Source organism: Patella vulgata, chromosome 2 (genome assembly GCF_932274485.2).
Source record: "Patella vulgata chromosome 2, xgPatVulg1.2, whole genome shotgun sequence".
Taxonomy (NCBI): domain Eukaryota; kingdom Metazoa; phylum Mollusca; class Gastropoda; family Patellidae; genus Patella; species Patella vulgata.
This window is the reverse complement of record NC_065880.2, coordinates 72,614,770-72,632,344: the sequence shown is the minus strand read 5'-3', so window position 1 is coordinate 72,632,344 and position 17,575 is coordinate 72,614,770. Positions and strand designations below refer to the sequence as shown.

General features: G+C 35.4%; 1 protein-coding gene and 3 long non-coding RNA genes across 4 annotated transcripts; all 4 read left to right on the top strand.

Annotated features, from left to right (window-relative positions):
- The first annotated feature begins 1,014 nt into the window (after nt 1-1,014).
- Nucleotides 1,015-5,166, top strand: LOC130010661 (uncharacterized). The gene is made up of 4 exons (XR_008785919.1): nt 1,015-1,202; nt 2,221-2,352; nt 2,554-2,739; nt 5,050-5,166. It is a non-coding gene; the product is annotated as an uncharacterized LOC130010661 (long non-coding RNA).
- A 959-nt stretch (nt 5,167-6,125) lies between these two features.
- Nucleotides 6,126-10,427, top strand: LOC130010632 (protocadherin-16-like). Its single transcript, XM_056098369.1, has 7 exons — nt 6,126-6,137; nt 6,336-6,530; nt 6,856-6,987; nt 7,394-7,579; nt 8,708-8,845; nt 9,466-9,654; nt 10,266-10,427. Exons 1-7 carry the CDS (start codon nt 6,126-6,128, stop codon nt 10,425-10,427), a joined length of 1,014 nt encoding a protein of 337 aa, XP_055954344.1.
- Nucleotides 10,428-11,261: 834 nt separating this feature from the next.
- LOC130010666 (uncharacterized) lies at nt 11,262-12,102 on the top strand. Its single transcript, XR_008785924.1, has 3 exons — nt 11,262-11,447; nt 11,611-11,745; nt 11,955-12,102. It is a non-coding gene; the product is annotated as an uncharacterized LOC130010666 (long non-coding RNA).
- A 2,809-nt stretch (nt 12,103-14,911) lies between these two features.
- LOC130010663 (uncharacterized) lies at nt 14,912-17,349 on the top strand. The gene is made up of 3 exons (XR_008785921.1): nt 14,912-15,082; nt 16,391-16,513; nt 17,190-17,349. It is a non-coding gene; the product is annotated as an uncharacterized LOC130010663 (long non-coding RNA).
- Nucleotides 17,350-17,575: the final 226 nt, after the last annotated feature.

The window sequence follows — 17,575 nt, the reverse complement described above, 5'->3', positions numbered from 1 at the left end:
ACCACTCACAGGAATAAAAAATGCAAATGGTTGATGAAATTAGATATGTATCCATTCTAATGGTACTTCCAATAAATTTAGTGTTTAAACATACAAAGATTAGCATGGGGCTACTATTTTTATGGGAACCCCATGCAATTGCATGGGAACCCCATGCAACTGCCCAGTGTACCCATACAGTAAATTGGCGCTGTTTCTTTATAGACGTTTTCACAAGGAAACTTCCAGTCGATACCCTTCTGGAAGATAAGTTTCGTCTAGATGACCATGTCTGGTTGATCAAACTCATTGCTTTTGATCATTTTCACAAATAGTTATGAATTAATCTGCCAAGAGTCTTATACCGTTTTTTTAATTATCGAAACTGTAATTCAATGTTTTTATTTTGTAGGCACCAAGTAATATCGTTCGTTATAAATTTACTGATACCAATCCTAATAGCTTAGTCCAGACATACTTCCTGATTCTAGAGAACAGTGGACAAATTTTCTTGCGACAAAGCATATTAAATGCTAACACCAACAGATTTCAGGTAATTAAACATACATTAAGCAAGAGTTAAATCTGCCTATTGCAGGTCTTTCTTTAGACATTTATTAACACGACCTTAATCAACTCTCGATATCACCTTATGTATCGGATTTTCACTGGATTTGAATCCGATCTGCTGCACAACACATTGATGATTAAATCCAAAAATGGATAATCCAGACTATGTTTTTTATCATACCAACTTTAGTAATGATAATCGAGGTTAGGCCTAAAATTCAATTGCTAATATCTCGGTTCAGAATGGATCAATTTGACTGAAATTTTCAGCATATTCCCTTTACATTATTATAGTGAGAAGTGCCGGCTCTTTATCTAATCTTCCATAATGCCCCTTTTAGCTATTTCATTCAAAGTCAACGTAAATTGAATTCTGATCTTGAAATGAATTTCTCAAACTTTCTATCCTCCCAAAAATATTTTGTATGTTTTAAGAATCTGTTAATCCTTTTATTTTTTAGTTTACTGTGATTGCATATGATTTGGGATCACCAGAAAGGTCATCTGTGCCATCAGAAGTAATAGTTAATGTTGTCAGGAACCAAAATCCACCAGTTTATACTCGTGCCAGCACACAAAATATTGTCAGCATTAACAGAACTCAGACGGTCAATCAAGAATTTTACCAAACTGTGTGCACAGATAATGATATTGTAAGATACATAATAATAATTCAATAATTATAGACCTGTAGAATAGAACTGTAACGTAAATAAGTACGGTTAACTGGTCGAGAAAGAGATATTAAATAATATATTGAAACTACATGAGGGTGTCAGTCTGAGTGTTGTGTCAAAAGATTATTCAATGTTTTTCTCAAGACCATTAAACTTAAATACAGATACACTATCTTGCATGTGCATTTTAATGAAATCATCACAAGTCCAATATTTCATCTATTATTAATAATGTACGATTGGCATGTTGCACTATTTGATATACTGGTACGCCAACATCAAAGGATGATGTTACATCTGTATTTTAACATACTCTAATGTATGATATTGTATATGATTTATATTTGTTTCTCTTCATTGTATCATGGGGGGTTGGATGGCTGAATGGTTAGCGTGCGCGCGCTGTATCATAAAGTCTGTCATTGAGTCGACTGGCGTGGTTTTGAATCCCTGGTTGTACGTGACAAGGAGTAGGGTCGCCTGTCCAACCTCGTGGGTTTTCTCTGGGTCCTCCGGTTTCCTCCCACAGCTAAAGACCCCTACGCGGAAGCGAATTATGTAAATAAAATTAAAAAACATATGTTAGTCCCAAAATGACCTAGTTTGTGTCAAGCGGATGTTAAACCCCATTTCTCTCTCTCTCTCTCTCTCTCTCTCTCTCTCTCTCTCTCTCATTGTATCATGATTTCTCTCATTGTATCATGATTACTTATTCTACAAAGGCAATTTCTCGCGGTTAAACGAAACTGTTATGAATTAATTACCGTAAACACCCACATATAACAACATATATAATGTGCACCCCCTCTCTGATCCCCAGAATTCAGGAAAAGTTACACATTTTTATTCCTCTAAATAACACGTACGCCTGGTTCAAGGGGGACAACCCAGGATGAAATAGTGGGTGTTTATAAGGTATTCACCATATTTTGTGCTTATGTTATATTTATGGAATATTATGTTTTATAACTGATAAATGTACAAATTATTTTAGTTTCCATTTAATGAAGTAACACAGGATATAATTGGAGATGGAGATGCTTCAATTCTTTTCTCCATTGTTCCAAATACTGGTAGTTTACGCATTAATAACAACTTTGGTCTTGAAACAAATGAAGTTTATTATGTGAGTATTTAGATCTTCTTTCGTGCACCCTTAATTAAAACTGGAGTTTGCATTTGTTGACGGATTGGTGGTTTATAAATATACATTATTGTTTATTATTATTAAATAAATCTCAACCCACTATAACAGTGACTTATGACTGATTGCATTTAGCAATGTGAGGTTCGATATTGCAAAATGTAATTATTTGTTTTATTGTAGATACGTGTTAGATGTCAGGATAATGGAAGTCCCCGATTGTCAACCACAACAGTAGTAACTGTTAATGTCGAAAGAAATTTGTATGCACCATCTTTCATAAACCCCTCTTATTCCACATCTATACCTGAAACTACGACACCTGGTAGTGTTATACTTACTGTTTCTGCTACTGATTTGGATTCTCCAGTAAGTTAATCTATATGTAATAGGGATTCAATAGGTTTTTCAGGGTATGGACTCTAGCAAGTATTTTATGTATGGCTTTTATACAGTGCTGTCGGAAAACCAACCATATACATCCAGTAGACGTGGTACAAGGGTTAATCAGCGAACTGGATGTATGAGATGTGTTGTTGACGTTTGGAAAGTAGGACGAGGGGAAATGTGTAGGGAGTGAAGTGCTGTAAAGGGATAGTTAGATGTATTATGAATGGTTAGAGTGGCTGTGGTGTTACAGTGAAATACTATGCCGCCACCGTAACACCACAGCTTTATGATTTGTTAGACAGGAGTGATGTAATGGGTGTCAACAACTGGGTATGCTGGTACCGTCGCAACGTAGCCGTGAAATATATATTGTGGGGGGGAAGGGCGGAAACGGAAAAATATACAATGTTGACAGTATGTGCCAGGCATGAGGCTGCGCAGACCGAGCGGCAGCTCGATAGGGAGTGTGTGGGAGGGTCACCCTCATAAAATTTTTTTTTTTTAAATTTCAGTTTTCTGTAAGCAGTGAAAACACTATTTTGGCATTGTTTGCGGGGTTAAACCTAAAAATCACATTAATACACCTATTGCACGATATTGTGAAACTAGCTGACGAAGACAGCTCGGGCGGCGATTGTTCGACTCTGGGCTGCTCTGTCAGTATCTAACAAACGCATTTAGTTCGCGTACAACTTTTAAAAACCGAATGTCAGTATGGTATTTCTCACATAATTGGTTATCGCAAAAACAGAGTAAACTGAAAGCGAGTAATCTCGACTCAAACCTATAGTCTATAGCCTACTTACTACACTCGTCACTAGGCTTCCTATATTATTGTTTGTGGACGGTTTACTACTCAGTGATAAGCCTGCGCCGCAAAAAGAGGTCTCGCCTTTTATTATTAGTATAATGACTTCCTCATGTGCGGCAGGTTAGTTTGCTTCTAAAAACACTGTTTTCCGTTCCAAAAAATACAAAAGTAATTTTCTACCAGATGACCATGGTTCTTTTCACCGAGACTAGATAACTTCTCTCGGTGTAAGGATATAGCTATGGATAAGTTCATACAAGGTCAATAAATCCGCGGTCACTTCGGGTCACACTGTTGAGAAAATAAACCGATGGGTTTGTTTAGTAGCAAATCGAGCGTGAATCAACTGAGTTTGTACTGAAAAATTTTTGAGTGATATGTATGAACTGTCTTCACACATTCGGTTTATAATTAGCGATACACAGGTACAGTGGCAAGTGTTGTACTTCACAGACTGTTTACCTCCGAACTACCTCCGCACGAAATCCCCGATTTGGGTACTTGTTAAAAGAAAAAGAAATAGTACCTGTGCGCATGCCAGTAAAAAAAACCTAAGAGTTCGCGCATAAAATTGCCCGAACGTACCAGGCGCCAGGTCATCCAGGGAGAGAGAGAAATATGGTTTAACGCCTACTCGAAACAAACCAGTTCAATTTTATTTTAATAATGTCTGTGTTAAACTCTGATATGCCCAGGGGAATTTTTTTGTAAATCAACACTTTTTATGAGAAAGGTTTCTCGGCCGTGTGCTTTATCCTTTATCGTCAGATTTGGGACAGGATGGGCACTCAAAGCACGAGATAATGATATAGACATTATGTGATATCACAATTAATGCTTGGCATCCATGAAATTGAATCACAATGTCATTGTATTAATTCATAATAAAAATTGACGTCAAACGAGGTGTTGAATTTCTCTGTTTAAAAAGCTCAATGTGTATGTATATACGCCAAAATGACGATAGAGACCATGCGGGAGGGGGTTGGGGAGATACATTGTCTCAGGAACACGACACCCCCCCCCCCCCCTGCAAAAATTCCTGGATCCGCCCCTGATGCCCAGCCCTCACAGAGACTTGCCTATAGAAGGAATGAAGAATCAAGACTTTGTTTGTTATGGTGGCAACCATACAAACAATCAATCAGCAATTGTCGTAGATAATTTATACTATTTCTTGTTAAAAATTGTCAAAGCTCAGATTAAAGTAATTTGACTGAAAGTTTCAATATATTCATTTGAAATAATTTTGAACTATTATAGCAAAAACATTCAGCTCTTTTTTTTTAATCTTTGCATAATGCTTCTTTAAGCCTGATGCGACAGATGTTTTTTAAACTCTTTAATAAAACAGGCTTCCCCATAAAACTTTATCCAATAAACATTACTTGGATATATTCTAAGTTGGACCATTAGCTGCCAGAAGCAATACTGGTGCATGTTATCTGTCTAAAAGCGAAACTTTGTTTTTAATATAGGGAATATTCAAAGATGTAAACTATTTCTTTACAACTAATGTGGATAGATTTGCCATCAACCCAACCAATGGACAAATTACTGTTCGAAGAAATCTGTATGGAGAAACACAAACTCAATTCACGGTAGGCAACATCTTTTTAAATAACAAACCAATAACTTTTACACTGAAATGATATGGCTGTATTTTACTTCATGAAAATCTCAAGCAATTCATTTCACTTCTCCCATATATTCTCACATAAATGTCTAAAAACCACACTTCCTAAATTAGTAGGCTTCCAAAATAGCACCTGTTATTGAGAGATAAGCAAGGGATATTTAGTGATATTTGAAATTGATATACTTATGTAGCATTTAAGACTGATTAATGACAGCAATTTATTCAGATTGTATAAGTTTATTGCCATTTTGAATATTTCATTGTAACGATGCATGATTTGTGTTTTTTGTAAAAATGTCAATTTCATCATGGCTTAATCCATGCTAATATGTACTCAGCTTGATTATTCAGCATTTAGTTAAACATGCATTATGCAAGAGCAAAATCTGCTTATTACAAGTCTTTCTTTAGGCCTGAAATGTTATCTAAATGATCAATTAGACATTAATTAACTTATCCAGGCCATAATATACTCTCGATGTCAAGGCTAGCCTTCGATGTTGGCTGGATTAGATTCCTATATGCCGCTAACGGCCTTTGACAATTAAATCAAAAAAAGCGGATAGTCGAGTCTATGCTGTTTATATTAATGATTTTAGTAATGATGACCGAGACTAGGCAAAAATTTCACCCGCTTCTTTCTCGGCTCATAGTGGATCAATTTGACTGAAATTTTCAGCAAATTACCTTTACACTATCTAGTTTTTAACTATTATAGCAAGAACTGCCATCTCTTTATCTTATCTCCCATAATGTATCTTTAAGAAAACAACATAAAAATTACAAAGAATTCAATCAGATTAAAAACATGCCAATCAATTTGGTTTACAAGGAGCAGCATAGATAGATGGAAATTTCAATTTGTTCTACCTTGTAAATACTAAGTAGAATTGAAACATTTCTTGACTGAGATTGATGGAATTTTCAGTTTGTCATATCTTTGTAAAGAATTGAACCATATTTGGACTGAGATTCAACATTCACAATATTGTAGTTTGCAAGGGATTCCTATGGTGCTAAAATCACAATCATTGTCTTTATATCGAAAAAGGATTAAGCATAGTTAGTGAAGTACCATCATTTATATGTTTATCAAGTTTTAATAATTTTGTGTTTTACTTACAGTATCAAGTTGTTGCTAGAAATCTCGACACTAATCCAAGAAGCAGCAATCCAGTTACAGTAACAATTCAAGTTTTACGAAACAATAATCCCCCAATATTTCAAAACGAACCCTATTCTACCAGCTTCACTTCCCAGTTCTTAGCTAATGCTGGGCAAAGGGTTTTTACTGTAACTGCTACAGATGCTGATACACAGGTACGCCTAGACATTATTAATTTATATTTTATACATGTAATGTAATGGGCCCTTATTCACGAAAACTTAAACTAAGATACAATCGTAATTTTAAGAAATACTGCAATTCGATTGGCTGACCAGTAAAATCAATTTGCATATATCCAATGAAGTTGCAGTATTTCTTAAAATTTTGGTTGTAACTTAGTTTAAGTTTTCGTGAATAAGGGCCCTGATCTATATTTCTTTTTGTTTTTTATACTTTCGATGGCCTCCACTACATGAAATGACCTAGTTTTTGTGGAGTGAACTTTAAACCCCATTTCTCTCTCTCATGTATTTTTAGACACCATTAAATCAAGTACAATACAGAATTATTGGAGAAGGTGTGGCTGTGAATCTGTTTAATATCGACGCCAATAATGGTATAATAACAACCAGAAGTAATATTAATACTGATGGCAATGATTACTATAGAGTAAGTTAATCAATCAATCAATCAACACAGAATCTGTATAGCTCAAACAATGGTTCAGTTATATTAATACTGATTGCACTGATTACTATATATCAATCAATCAGTCACAAGCACTAGCAGTAATGTTAATACTGAATACAGTGATAAGTAAACTGAAAGTTAATCAATCAATCAATGAACATAGATTCTGTATAGCACACAAAACTTCAGATAAAGTTCCTTATGTGCTTTAAAGTTGGATAATCATCAGAAATGCACAAGGCAGATATGCAGGAACACCTGAATACCATTTGATGAGTTCGCATTTAATAAACGTATTGAAAGAGACACTAAGCTCCATTTCACTCCATAACTATGACAATACCTAAAACATTACGTCTATAGTTTTTTTATTGTTTTATTTTAGATATATGTGGTGGCTGAAGATGGCGGGATACCAGCTCTAATTGATACAGCTATTGTATATGTCAATGTCACACGTAATCTCAATTCTCCTGTATTTAATCCTACTATATATAGAATAGGTGTGCCTGATATACAAACATTAGGAACACCAGTGACAACTGTTTCTGCTACAGATGCTGATACCACAGTAAGTTCTAATTCTTTTAAAATCTCAGTTTATTAAAATTCTAAATTGGATCGATGTAGGATGCTTGTAGACCAAAAAATTTGCTTTCTAATTAAATATATACAGTTTCATTCTAATTCTATTGTCGGCAGTTTACTACAGTTCATTTGATCTAAAGACATGTTTATCAATGCTCAAATTTGATAGGTTAACTACAGATCAACCCACCAACCAAAACCTGTGACACAAACATTTCTGCGAATTCTTTTGAAGGGCCTTGATTATCAATAATATTTACTTGCCGTATCTAATTAGGGTGAAAGTTACTATTATTCCCTGCCGTCGTAAACCTCATTTCTTAAACATATCTTTAGATGCTAATGGAATGACCAAAGGAACAGACAGAACCAAAAATAAAACCTGATCTTAATTATGTTGCTTAAAGATGCATTATGTAAGATTTAGATAAAGACCAGGGCCCTTATTCACGAAAACTTAAACTAAGTTAAATCAAAATTTTAAGAAATACTGCAATTCGATTGGCTGACCAGTAAAATCAATTTGCATATATCCAATGAAGTTGCAGTATTTCTTAAAATTTCGATTTTATCTTAGTTTAAGTTTTCGTGAATAAGGGCCCTGACTGTTCTTGCTGTAATAGATCAAAAATAGATAATGAAATAATATATTGAAAATTTCATTCAAATTACTTTATTTTGAGCAAAGTTGCCAGTGTTTGAAGTTTTGATGTAGATTGTAGCGTAGATTGGTTATTATCGTAGCAATGGTACTAGACAATCAAGACTTAGTCTCAATTTTCCCTTTTATCATAATTTTTTTTAATCTCGCTGGTGTTCTAATCCATTGAAATTTCAGCCATCCGATGTCAAGAGAGTTCATTGCAGGCATTTCATGTGAATAAATGTCTAAATAATAGTTTATATAACATTTTAGGCAAGAAAATAAAGGCTTGCAATAGGCTGATTTAGCTCTTGCTTAATGCATCTTTAATTTATTGCTTATTGTCCAAGAAAGAAATTTGTTTAATTTTGAGCTGATATCTTTGAAATGTTTCTAAATAGAATATTGTTAATCAAATGAAAAAAAAAAGACCCTATTAATAGGAGAAAATTTTTGTATATTATTTAGTCTCCACAAAATAGACTAGAATACCGAATAACTGGTGAAGGAAGAGGTCCAGAATATTTCCGAGTGAACCAAAACAATGGAGAAATCTCTGTGTATCAACCGTTATATACCGACACAACCAATCCCACTGGATATAATGTAATTATAATAATATTATTCAAGATTGGGGGGGGGGGGGGAGATTGGATGGTCGAGTGGTCTAATACCTACACTTAAGATCATTAGGTTTATCATTGAGTCAAGTGGCGTGTACGTGGTAAGGAGTAAGATCACTTGTCCGTCCAACTTTGTATGTTTTCCCCTGGTTATCTGGTTCCTGCCCCCCCCCCCCCCACTGCTAAAGACCCCCATGAGTAAGTGAATTATTGAAACATAATGGTACGATATATAAGTCCCAAAATGTTGTTTGGGTGGACGAAAAAAAAATGAGGTCCTTTGTACACGTTGGTGTGCACATAAAAAAAGAACTAAAAGAACCCTTGACAGTTGCTGTCCAGGGAAAATTTCCCTCATAGCACACGGTATGATCTTTACCTATCTTCATTTGCCCAGTAGTTGCAAAACAGTAGGACATTAAACCCCATTTCATTTCATTTTCTAGTATTAAATACCATTTTAGGGCCTAGAACTTTAGCAATAATACTTGCTTTACAGAAAACAGAGTTTTATGTTGGCTTTTAAATAATAGAAAGCTTTAAGATCAAGAATTGACATAATACTCAATCATTTATGTTTAAATGTGTTTATTTGTGATATAGCTTACAGTGAATGTTCGAGATTTGGGTAATCCTTCAAGACAAGGTACAAATGTTGCTCAGGTGTTTGTCACCGTACAAAGAAATCTGTTTGCACCTAGTTTCACAACTCAGAGCTGTTCTGCAACTATTACCAGAAGTGTCCAGACAGGTACTTCTATCAGCAGGGTCACTGTTTCAGATCAAGATCAAGTAAGTACCATACTTGTTATTTATGATAGTTTGAGATTTTGGTTTGTCTGTGCGGCGTTCGTGTTGGCCTACTGTTATTGTACTTCATGGAGTAGCTTTGTACGTCAAAGCAAAACCTTGGTGGCATGGGAAGTAAGATGTTGACTCACTTACCTGGAGGTCCCACGTTCGATCCATGTGTTGGCCCAGAACGTCCAGCAGGATTTCCCGTCATGATTCCCCTTGTCAGTGGTGCATGACAGAGGGCCTGGTAAGGGACAGTATGTAGACATTTGGATGGGATGGAAATCGGTTTTCAAAACATTTACTCTTAAAATTTTAAGAGAATTAATCGAAAGGCAACACTTTTGATTTTTATTGGAGTGTCCACAACAAACAAAGAGGAGGTATATAGCTGATCTTCATGGTCTTCCTGATGCTCCACTAGACCCTTTTCCAAATTATTAATGTCACTTACTGGCAAAGATATCACATAGTCATTCATATGTGATTAAAAACCCAGGTCCCTGGAAGAGAACCCTTCATAGTTGAAATTCGAAATAAAGCCTGTCTGCATTAACCCTGATGGAAATATAGGATGTTAAACACCATTTCATTTCATTTTATTTCAGGAACCATTTAATAGAGTAACGGTAGATATTATTGGAGATGAGACAGCGCCATCACTGTTCAGCCTTGATACCCAAAATAACATACGTGTAATCAATTCTGCCAATTTGGCTCTTGATTCTACAAATGTGTATTCAGTGAGTTACTACTTACCTATTACATAAATGTTTAGTTTTTATACATTTTCATATGAACGTATTATGCTATTGCTCCTGTCCTTGTGTCACAGGTCACCTTTTTTTTTTATCAAATTTTATACACTATTCAGGAGAAATGATACAAAACTCTGGGCCGTGGTGACTCAATGAGTAAGGCCCTGGCTGGCTAAACAGGAGGTCTTGTGTTCACTCCTGGTTTTGACCAGGAAAGTTCCTCATGATTTTTCGCTGTGGTTTCGACTTCTATGCCTTGTAGGAAAGAGGCCCTGGCAAGGACAGTGTGTAGTCATTCAAATCTGATTAGAAACTAAGGTCCTGTGTACACATTGACATGCACATTATAGAACCCTTAACAATGGCTGTGTTGATGTCCAGACAGAATTTCACTCATGGCACACTGTATGGCGTATACCCGTCTGCATTAGCCCAGTCCGTGCATAACAGTAGGACGTTAAACCCTATTTCGTTTTATGACTGAAATCTGACGAAATCTTAAGCTAAAGGAAGACGGATCTTTTAATATTAGATGAAATTTCACTCATAGCACACTGCATAGCGTATGCCCATCTTCAATAGCCAGTCAGTGCTGATACATTAAACCCCATTTCATTTCAAACCATCGGTATCTTTTATTATTTGTCTCTTATGTTATTGACTTTCCTATAACATGTATACATTGGCATATTCCCGACCGAAATACCCCAGAAATCCCATTATATCTAATCAAATGAAGCACTGCAGGGTTAACTTTATCATCATTCCATGTGACAGTTAGCTTTGTATGATAGAAATAAATACATGTTACGTCATATATTTATTCATTTTTTTTTTTAGGTACGTATAAGAGCTAGAGACAGTGGTATGCCAGTAAAGTCAGCAGTTAAAGTTTGTTCGATAACAGTCAACAGAAATATTATTGGTCCCCAATTTACACCTGCCAGTAGTTCAGTGTCTATCACGATACCAGAAACACAAACACCTGGCTCTGTATTAGTCGATCTTGATGCTACTGACAACAGTCCAAATGTGAGTTAATAAATGAAACTTGGATGAAATATTGATAAAGTAATATGATAAGTAACAATGATACCTTTGAAAACAAATTTGAAAAAGCGATTCATATGGAAATGTTTTAATATATTATATATTTCAGTTGGACATTAAATCCAATTTCTCTCTCTATTTACAGGCACCTGACAACCAGATTACCTATTCTATTAGTAGTCAGTCTTCTGGGTCGTCTGATTATCTAGTTCTGGACCCGAATGATGGTAGAATTCGATTAATACAGTCTCTGGCTGGAACTTCCTTCAATGGATTCCAGGTAAATTTTGAAATCACTACATGAAAACAGTTTTTATATTCTGGATAGCTTTTTTTCTTTTATCAAACAAATTTAACAAAAAAGCCTCCTTGTAAATTGTTTTCCATGTCACGCATGTGGTGGAGATGGTTGAACATTTTATTCTGCTATTACCAATATTTACTATTTAAAATATATTGATAAGATGTACATATGATTATTTTTATCAGCTAACAGTAACAGCCCGTGATGGTGGCTTCCCCAGTTTGGCAACAACAACTACTGTTAATATCAATGTAGTTAGAGAGGGTACCCTTACCTTCGGTTTAAATGACTATGGTAGACGTATAGATGAAGATTTAGGCGTTAATTCTCTGGTTTTAAATGTCCAAGCTTCTCCAGGGGTAAATATAACATCATTTACCTTAATATCAACTGAAAATTTTATTACATTGGAAAAATAATACGTTTTAGGAATTAATAAGTTTTAGTTGAGTGAAATTTTTTATACGCCCACATTTTCATGTGGACGTTTTATGCCGTCGCCCCCGTCCGTCCGTCCGTCCACAATTTGTTTGTGGACACTCTACAGGTCACAATTCTTATCCGATTTTGACGAAACTTGAAATATAGCTTTATCTCCAAAAGATCTCGGCTGCTTTCGATATTGGCATGTATCGGATCGAAACTTCATGGATTATGGCCCCTGTTTGTACGAAAAATCACGTTTTTAGCTTGTGGAACCTATAGAGGTCACAATTTTTATCCGATTTTGTTGAAACTTGAAATGTAAGTTTATAACACAAAGATCTCGGTTCCTTTCGATATTTGTGCAAATCCGACCGTAACTTCCTGAATTATGGCCCCTGATTGTACGAAAAATCACATATTTAGCTTGTGGACCCTATAGAAGTCATCATTTTTATCCGATTTAAAAAAACGTATTATTATATCACCGTTACACCCTAAGGACGACTGAGATCGAATTTCGTGAAAATCGGCCCAAAATTGACAGACAAAATGGCCGCCGTTTGTTCTCAAATAGCGTAAGAATATGGTATATCAAGGTTGTGGACCCTATAGAGGACACAATTTTTATCCGATTTTGTTGAAACTTGAAATGTAAGTTTATAACCCAAAGATCTTGGTTCCTTTCGATATTCACGCATATCGGACCGTAACTTCCTGAATTATGGCCCCTGATTGTACGAAAAATCAAGTTTTTAGCTTGTGGACCCTATAGAGGTCATAATTTTTATCCGATTTAAAAAAACGTATTATTATATCACCTTTACACCCTAAGGACAGCTGAGTTCGAATTTCGTGAAAATCAGCCCAAAATTGACAGACAAAATGGCTGCCGTTCGTTCTCAAATAGCATAAAAATATGGTATATCAAGGTTGTGGACCCTATAGAGGTCACAATTTTTGTCCGATTTTGTTGAAACTTGAAATGTTAGTTTATAACACAAAGATCTTAGTTCCTTTCGATATTCGCGCATATCCGACCGTAACTTACTGAATTATGGCCCCTGATTGTACAAAAAATCGCGTTTTTAGCTTGTGGACCCTATAGAGGTCATAATTTTTATCCGATTTAAAAAACGTATTATTATATCACCATTAAACCCTAAGGATAGCTGAGTTCGAATTTTGTGAAAATCGCCCCAAAATTGACAGACAAAATGGCTGCCGTTTGTTCTCAAATAGCGTAAAAATATGGTATATCAAGGTTGTGGACCCGATAGAGGTCACAATTTTTATCCGATTTTGTTGAAACTTGAAATGTAAGTTTATAACCCCAAGATCTCGGTTCCTTTGGATATTTGCCCATATCGGACCGTTACTTCCTGAATTATAGCCCCTGGTTGTACGAAAAATCACGTTTTTAGCTTGTGGACCCTATAGAGGTCATAATTTTTATCCGATTTAAAAAAACGTATTATTATATCACCGTTACACCCTAAGGACAACTGAGTTCGAATTTCGTGAAAATCGTCCCAAAATTGACAGACAAAATGGCTGCCGTTCATTCTCAAATAGCGTAAAAATATGATATATCAAGGTTGTGGACCCTATAGAGGTCACAATTTTTATCCGATTTTGTTGAAACTTGAAATGTAAGTTTTTAACACAAAGATCTCAGTTCCTTTCGATATTTGCGCATATCGAATTGTAATTTCCTGAATTATGGCCCTTGATTGTAGGAAAAATCACTTTCTTGTTAGCTTGTTCTCTATCCATCTCTCGAAAATGTGGGCGTATCCTGCCTGGCAGCCGCTGGTTTTATGTACTATGCCCTTTTACTATGAACATTTTGTGGTTTTTATTTATTTTTTTATGAGTAGACCTTAGTGCCTTTGTCAGGGCAAAATTTCCCTCATAGCACATTGTATGACGTATGCCCGTATTCATTATCCCCGTTGGTGCTGAAAAATCGGACAAATAAAGAAATTTAGCAATAATACTTGCTTTACAGTTTTATGTTGACATTTAATTATTAGAAAGCCTTATGATCAAGAATTTGTTTGTTATTTTAAAATACCTAATGTTTTGTATCTCAGCCTAGTGTGACATATGAATTAATTGGTACAAGCGATGGTCCAGATTATTTTAGAATAGACCCCAACACTGGTGAAATTAGAATACAGAAACTTCTCACATCTGATCGTAACAAGAAGACTGAGTATACCGTAAGTAGGGCTGTCACCCCCAAAAATCGACAAATACATATATTGTGATACAAACCTTCCACATTGTGATATACGAAAATGGCAATGCTTTCTCTATTGTTAATTTATCAATATTTATGTAAATAGTTTCCTAAAAAAACAATTCTAGATTTTATGACAACCATTTAATTATCAAAACAAATCATAAAATCATGCAAAAGGCAGAAGCTAATGAGGTCATTCTAATTGTGCTGAATGCTAAAATGCCCCCTGAAGATGCTTGTCACACCTTTCAAGTGTACCAACTATCATGGAATGAATGGGTCTATAGTAGATTATTAATGATTCTGTTCGAAAGTCAGACTGGAAGTATGTAGAAGCATGGAACAAATATATATCGCCTATGGTTCTGGCTGAAAACTTTTAGATTTATGCATTTTGTAATTAATCTAATACAATCTGGGAAGGTTTTTCACCACTCTACAGATTTTTAACTGCTTGTATTTTAGTTAAGAGTGAGAGCAACAAAGGGAAGCTTAACTGCTGAGGCAAACGTGGTTATAACAGTGAACAGAAATGTGTTTGGACCAACATTTACCCAGAATGATTATACATCAACAAGATCAGAGAATACACGATTGGGAACTTCTATTGTACAACTAGTAGCTACAGATAACAATACACAGGTACATCCTTATATTTCAGTAAATTTCCCACCCCTGTTAAAGATACATTCTTCCCATGAAAGTATTTATGGGGTAGTTATTTTAAATAAAGGTACGGCAAATTTGTTATATATGGAAAGTAGAGACACCCAATCTTGTTAAATACACTGAACAAAAATATAGGGTATTGCTAACTGGAACTTGTCAGGATGTCTGCTCTAACGGCATAGGGAGTACGTGCTATCTGTTGATCAAATAGCTAGCAGTTGTGAAAACAGTGACAGACTTAAATGTCATCAGACTCTTTGATTAAACTGCGGAAAAGGAAGTTTGCAGAGGATAATGCAAGAATTATTTGTGGCAAATGGACAGTGAGTAAAAACAAATACTAGCTAAAAAAACTGGATCCTCCCTTGATCAGATTATGTGACAAACATAATTTAATCTAAGCAAATCAATAAATCACATAGTTTGTATGTGAGAAGGCACCTTTAATTAATGCATGTAATTTTGAGGTTTCTGCGTTGTATTACAGTGGTTAGTTGTTTACCGAGAGTAGGGGGTTGGATGACCGAATGATTAGAGCGTGCATTGTATCATAAGGTCTTTCATTGAGTCTACTGGCATGGTTTCGATTCCCCGGTGTACGTGACAAGGAGTAGGGTCGCCTGTCCAACCTCGTGGGTTTTCTCCAGATCCCTGGGTTTCCTCCCACCGCTAAAGACCCATACACGCAAGCAAATTATTGGAAGAAAATTGAAACATATGTTAGTCCCGAAATAACCCAGTAGCACACTGTATGCCGTATGCCCATCTTCATTAGCCCAGTCAGGATGTTTCCATTTCCCAGTGTAATATCTCACTTTGACATCTAACACTAGAGTAGCAGGTGTTAAACTTAAAAAAATACAAAATTTGATTGCACTTAGCACTAATGTTGCAAAATTTGTTTCTGAAACAATTATTAGTCAAACCTGAATTTAGGTTCTTTGATAAATGTCTTCAGCACACACACCCATACACACAATAACCTACTTATACAAGAGAGAGAGATGGGGTTTAACGTCCACTCGACACAAACTAGGTCATTTCGGGACTAACATATGGTTTAATTTTATTTACATAATTCGCTTGCGCGTAGGGGTCTTTAGCAGTGGGAGGAAACTGGAGGACCCGGAGAAAACCCACGAGGTTGGACAGGCGTTTCTTCTTATACAAAGTTGAAATGATGTAAATAATAGGCTGGACAGATCTGTATTTGAAATTGTTGCAATTTGTATATTTTATTTTTTGGATGTAGAATAAAATTGACTGTTTATTTTATTTTAGGATGTTCTGCTTTATAGTGTTGAAACAGCAAATACAGATTCTGATTTCTTCTATGTTTCGCCAAGCACCGGTACAGTATTTTTGAAAAGACTGCTCACAGAAACAACTAGCAACACTCTGAGGGTAAATACAACTTTGATCTCTAGAAAATTTCAAATTGCCCTTTCGAGTACATTAGATAGCTCTTATATTAATATTATCTAATAGTTTTATATTCATCCTTTAAATATGAGCATTTCACATGTTTATGTCCAGATGTCTTTCATCTTTGTCACTGGGGGCTGTTAAATATTTTTATATATATTTCAGTAAAGTTTTTTATTTGTCCATTGTATCTATTTCAAATTATCTGCAATATATTAAATCACATAAAATGTTCTAGTGAGGATGGTAATATAATTATTATTTGATACACAGACACCTGGGGTGTTGTTTGGCCGAATTGTTGAATGCATCTGTCATTGAGTCAAGTTTCGTGGTTTTGATTCCCTGCTTATACATGACAAGTTGTAGGGTTGCCTGTACAGCCTCATGGGTTTTCTCCAGGTCCTCCAGTTTCCTCCCACTGCTTAAGATCCCTTTGCTCAAGTGAATTATTCAAATAACAAATGAACCATATGTGATTCCTGAAATGACATAGTTTGTGTCAAGTGGACATTAAAAGCCATCTCTCTCTCTCTCTCTCTCTCTCTCTCTCTTTGTCACTGGAACCTAGTGTGGAGACTTAAGTTTAGGGACTCAGCAGTCAAATGGTTAAAATAAGCTAAGATTAATATGCTAACTATTTTATTCTTTGTAGTTCCGAGTTAAAGTTTCGGATCAGTCTGTACCGGAAAGAGTAGCAACATCCCAAGTAACCGTGATTGTGACTCGTGGTTCTCAGTCCCCTGTGTTTATCAATACTCCATACAGTCAAAGCATTAATTTTGACACAATAGCAAACTCTGTAATTTATAGCAGAGTGTCTGCTACAGATGCAGATCGTACAGTAAGTTTTTCATTATTAGAGGTATTACGTGTAGATCTGACTTATGTAGTATCATAGTTAAAATATTATACATAAGTATTTACTTACTTATGTTTCAAAGAAACATTCAGCAAGATATGTAAATATGTATGTTTTTTAGCATCTTCTCACAGATTGTTTTCAAAGAGACTTATTAATTTTCGACGTTTTAGCCTTGA

What these genes read in the sequence shown, in the direction of transcription:
- LOC130010632 (XM_056098369.1), top strand. An exon ending in CCAATCCCACTGGATATAAT is followed by an intron (nt 8,846 to 9,465) that starts GTAATTATAATA and finishes TTTGTGATATAG; the next exon opens with CTTACAGTGAATGTTCGAGA. An exon ending in CTGTTTCAGATCAAGATCAA is followed by an intron (nt 9,655 to 10,265) that starts GTAAGTACCATA and finishes ATTTTATTTCAG; the next exon opens with GAACCATTTAATAGAGTAAC.